At 44.3% G+C, this 4,862-nt stretch overlaps 1 protein-coding gene across 1 annotated transcript; it reads right to left on the bottom strand.

The window, feature by feature from the left end:
• Positions 1-3,486: 3,486 nt before the first annotated feature.
• On the bottom strand, positions 3,487-4,518 carry LOC148149816 (uncharacterized). The gene has a single exon (XM_087988555.1). The coding sequence runs from the start codon at positions 4,456-4,458 to the stop codon at positions 3,487-3,489; it is 972 nt and encodes a 323-aa protein (XP_087844681.1). The 5' UTR covers positions 4,459-4,518.
• Positions 4,519-4,862: the final 344 nt, after the last annotated feature.

Here is a 4,862-nt window from a genome sequence, read left to right as displayed (position 1 = left end):
ACCTTTCAAGAGTTGACAGATTTAGGTAAGGAACATTATGACCCCCCAAGCTTCCTCTAATTCTGAAACACTATCAGTTTTACTTGGCAATTTGGGAACTAGGGGAATCTGTATTGAGAATTTTGACTAAGTTAAGATGACTGGCAAAGGCATGTGACTTTGGTTTAACTCATGAGATGCTGGGAGACCATTTGGTATGTGGGATTAATGATGTAATCACGAAAAAACACCTACTAGCTGAAGTCCAACTAGACTTCAAACTGGCACTACAACTGGCTTTATCATTGGAAAATGCAGTAAGGGGAGTATATGTGTTGCAAAATATTCCGATGGAATTGGACACTCTCGCCAGTCCGACTGATCTTGGGTAAATCCACTTGAGTGAAGAATATAGCCTCATTCAGGATATATTCTGAACAGAGGGACTCTAGGTCAGCTCACAGCAAAACCCTAAAATAAAGCCAATCCTTGGTCAAATAGTTAAAATATTTTTCAGGATCTGGGCCAGCAAGCCATTACACCTGCTGCTGGTATGCCGACTCAAAACAGCAGAAGAGTCCCACTAGACCTAAATTGAGTAAGATAACTCATAAGCCAGGTTCCAGGAGACTGCACACTCTGGAAGGTCCACCTACATCAGGTTTAGAACAGTTACGGTGTTCAGCAACTTCCAAATCAGAACCAATCAAAATAAATATCTGGTTAAAGGGCACCTGGTCCGAATTGAGATTGAAGTTGGCATTGCCGTTCAGTGATTGCAGAACAAGTCTTTAACAAAATTCATTCTGGACTCCAGTCCTTAAGTTTGGTTAAGACCTTGACTGGATTGAGAACCTATACCAGTGAACCTTCACAGATTAAGGGTACAACTTCAGTTCTGGTCTCCTATGAGAAACAGCTGGTTCAGTTCCCACTGACTGTATTAAAAGGATCAGGCCCAATCTTGGTTGAGACAGATTCACCCTCATTGGCTCAATATTTTCCTATTATAAAGTAGCAGCCTGAATGAAGTCCTAATTAAATACTCAGAAGTTTTCCAGGAAGGTCTATGGACGATCAAAGGAGCCAAGGCCATCTTACTTGCTTGAATTTGTAAAGCCTGCCCAGTGCTATTTGCTTTACTGGCTGATGTAAAGGTTGGAAAGCAAAGGAATCATCAAACCAGTCCAGTTTGCAGAATGGTTAGTACCGATTGTACCAACTGTGAAGCCCAACGGGTCGGATCACCTTTGTGGGGATTTTAAAATAATGGTAAACTGCTTTTTGTAATTAGATAAATGCCCAATCTTTGGTCTAGAGGGTTTATATGCAAAGTTGGAAGGGAGATGCTGTCCTTCACCAAGCTGGACATGAACCAGGAGTACTTGCAATTGTGGTTAGATGAGGATTCCCAGAAGTATGCCTCAATTAATGCCCATAAAGGTTTATACTAATATGCAAGACTACAATATATTTGTGTGTCACCAGCCTTTGCAATTTTTCAACAGGTGATGGAGAACATTTTACAAGGTCTACCCTAATTTGCCATTTATCTAGATGACATGTTAAAAGCAGGGAAGACCAATAAGGAGCACTTAGAGAATTTGGACACAGTCCTTATACATTTCTCCCAGGCAGGCGTATATGTTAGAAGGAAAAATGTGTGTTTCAGGCACCCCAAGTGACGTACTTGGGCTACAGAATTGACAAGACTTGGTTACACCGGGTGCCTCAGCTCCCACACCTGTACCAGAGCTTAGGTCTTTCCTTGGGCTGGTGAATTATTGTGGAAAGTTCATACAAAACCCAGCCTCCATCCTGGCACCTTTGTACCAACTTTTACAAAAGGGTCACCCTTGGAAATGGTCATGTTGCCAAGCTATAGCTTTCAGGGAAGTGAAGAAACAGCTATCATCCTCGAAGGTATTAGTACACTATGATCGTAAGTGAGGTCGAGATTTGAAATGCGATGCCTCCCCATATGGCATTGGGGTAGTATTAGCTCCTAGGTGGCTCAGTGGAGAGGAACGTCTAATAGCGAATGCATCCAGGACTTTGGCTAGTACACCCAGATAGAGAAGGAAGGTTTGACAGTCATATTTGGAGTCAAGAGGTTCCACCAATACCTTTATGGACATAAATTTGTGATGATAACAGACCACATACCCCCGCTAGGTCTACTTAAAGAGGACAAGGCAGTGCCACATAACTTCAGGCTCAGTTCAACAGTGGGCACTATTGCTAAATGCTTAAAATTACAAGTTGGAATACCATCCAGGAGGCTATAAAACAAGTACAGATGCATTGAGCTGCCTCCCACTGGCAGATACACCACCAGTGGTACTGCCACTGCAAGAGTCTGTAATAGTTTCAATCTTTCTGGACATACTTCCAGTCACAGCTGACAATATCAGACTTTAGATGCAGAACAATTTGGTCCTGGTAAAACTGAAACAGCTGGTGGTGATGGAGGAAACCAAATGCCATCACATCCAGAACTGAAACTCTTTGCACCCAGAGAGGCCAGATCAAAGTTCTTATTACGGACAGCAAGAGTGATTGTCCTGAGCAAAGGTTGCAGCCCAAAACTGGATGAACCACACCAGGGTCGTCCAGGGATTTCGAAAATGAAGATGTTGGTGAGAAGTTATGTCTGGTGACCAAGATTAGATGCAGACATAGCCACAATGGTGGTGCTGAGTACAGAGTGTCAACAAGGACAAAAATTACCACCTGCAGCCTTTAATTTCAAAAATATACCTATATCTATATAAAGTTAAAAATCATGCAACACCAGGTAAGAGTCCAACAGGTTTAATTGGAAGCACACTATCTTTTAGAGCATCGCTCCTTCATCAGGTGGTAGTGGAGGGCTCAATCCTAACACAGAATTTATAGCAAAAATTTACAGTGTGATGTAACTGAAATTATACATTGAAAAATTGATTGTCTGTTAAGCCTTTCATCTGTTAGAATACTATGACAGTTTCACTTCTTTCACAAAACCTTTTTTTTTTAAAGTTGCATTCTCAGGTTAGCTGTTAACAATGGTGATAGCTAGACAATATGTTGAAGGTGTTAGCCCCCTGTGTTCTCTGTCTATGCCATGATGTTTAGATTAATTCTAATCTAAAAAGTGAGATAACGGAGTTTTACATGAATGCATGCAGTTTTTGAGCAAAGTACAATGTAACCCTGCAAGTAGAAATTCACCCCACAAAATATATGTGTGCATGTGGGTCTTTGTCTGTCTGTGTGTGTGTGTGTCTGTCTGGGTTGGGGGATGTGAGTGTGAGAAAGTGTATGTGTGTGTAGTGAGTGCAGAGTGTCTTAAATCTGTGAGGGGGTTAATGTGTGAGTGTGGGAGTGTGTGTGTCTGTAAGGGTGTGTGTGGGTGTCTGTGTGCGCGTCTGTGTATATGTGTGTCCGTGTGTATATGAGTATAGGAGTGCCTGTGTGTGTGTGTAGGAGTATCTGTGTGTGTGTGTGTGTATAGTGAAATGGTGGTCACCTGTAATGTGACATGAACCCAAGGTCCCGGTTGAGGCCCTCCCCATGGGTACCGAACTTAGGTATCAGTCTCTGCTCGGCCACTTTTTGCTGCTGCCTGTCCCGAAGTCTGCCTTGGAGGATGGTCACCCGAAGGTCCGAGGTCAAATTTCCTGGACCGCTGAAGTGTTTCCCAACTGGGAGGGAACCCTCCTGTCTGTTGATTGTTGTGCGGTGCCCATTCATCCGTTGTCGTAGCCTTTGCTCGGTTTCCCCAATGTACCATGCCTCCGGGTATCCTTGCCTGCAAAGTATAAGGTAGACAACATTGGCTGAGTCACATGAGTACCTGCCATGTACAACGTGGGAGGTGTCCCCATGCGTAATGCTGGTATCTATGTCCACAATCTGACACGTCTTGCAGTGCCTACCATGACAGGGTTGTATGGTGTTGTCCTGAGAGCCGGGCAGCTTGCTACGAACAGTGATCTGTTTGAGGTTTGGCGGTTGTTTAATGGCAAGTAGTGGAGGTGTGGGGAAGGTCTTGGTGAGGTGCTCATCCTCATTGATAATGTGTTGCAGGTCACGAAGAACATGGCGCAGTTTTTCAGCTCCTGGGAAATACTGAACAATGAAGGGTACCTTGTCGGTAGCAGCACGTGTCTGTCTCCTGAGGAGGTCTTTATGGTTCCTTGCTGTGGCATGTCGGAACTGGCGGTCGATGAGTTGGGCATCGTACCCCGTTCTTGTAAGGGCATCCCTAAGTACTTCAAGGAGTCCGTCACGTTCCTCCTCACCTGAGCAGATGCAGTGCACGCGTGGGGCTTGTCCATAGGGGATGGCTGTTTTAATATGTTTTGGGTGGAAGCTGGAGAAGTGTAGCATTGTGAGGTTGTCTGTGGGTTTGTGGTAGAGTGTGGTGCTGAGGTGTCCATCCTTGATGGAGACGCATGTGTCCAAGAATGAGACAGGTAGTCGAGAGTAGTCCATGGTGAGTTTGATGGTGGGATGAAACTTGTTGATGTCACTGTGTAGTTTTGTCAGTGACTCCTCGCCATCCCACAACTCATCCGCTTTATCCTTGATCACAACGTCTTCACCTTTGACAACCAGTTCTTCATCCAGACACATTGAACAGCCATGGGGACCAAATTTGCACCCTAATATGCCAACATTTTTATGCACAGGTTCGAACAAGACTTCTTCTCTCTGCAGGATCTCCAACCAACATTGTACACCAGGTACATTGACGACATTTTCTTCCTCTGGACCCATGGCGAGGAGTCACTGATAAAACTACACAGTGACATCCCACCATCAAACTCACCATGGACTACTCTCGACTATCTGTCTCATTCTTAGACACATACATCTCCATCAAGGATGGACACCTC

Source organism: Chiloscyllium plagiosum, unplaced genomic scaffold (genome assembly GCF_037043375.1).
Source record: "Chiloscyllium plagiosum isolate Xiang-an unplaced genomic scaffold, Cpla_swu_hap1 HiC_scaffold_6, whole genome shotgun sequence".
NCBI classification, from domain to species: domain Eukaryota; kingdom Metazoa; phylum Chordata; class Chondrichthyes; order Orectolobiformes; family Hemiscylliidae; genus Chiloscyllium; species Chiloscyllium plagiosum.
Note: the sequence above shows the minus strand (reverse complement) of the source record. Positions and strands in the feature narration are given on the sequence as shown.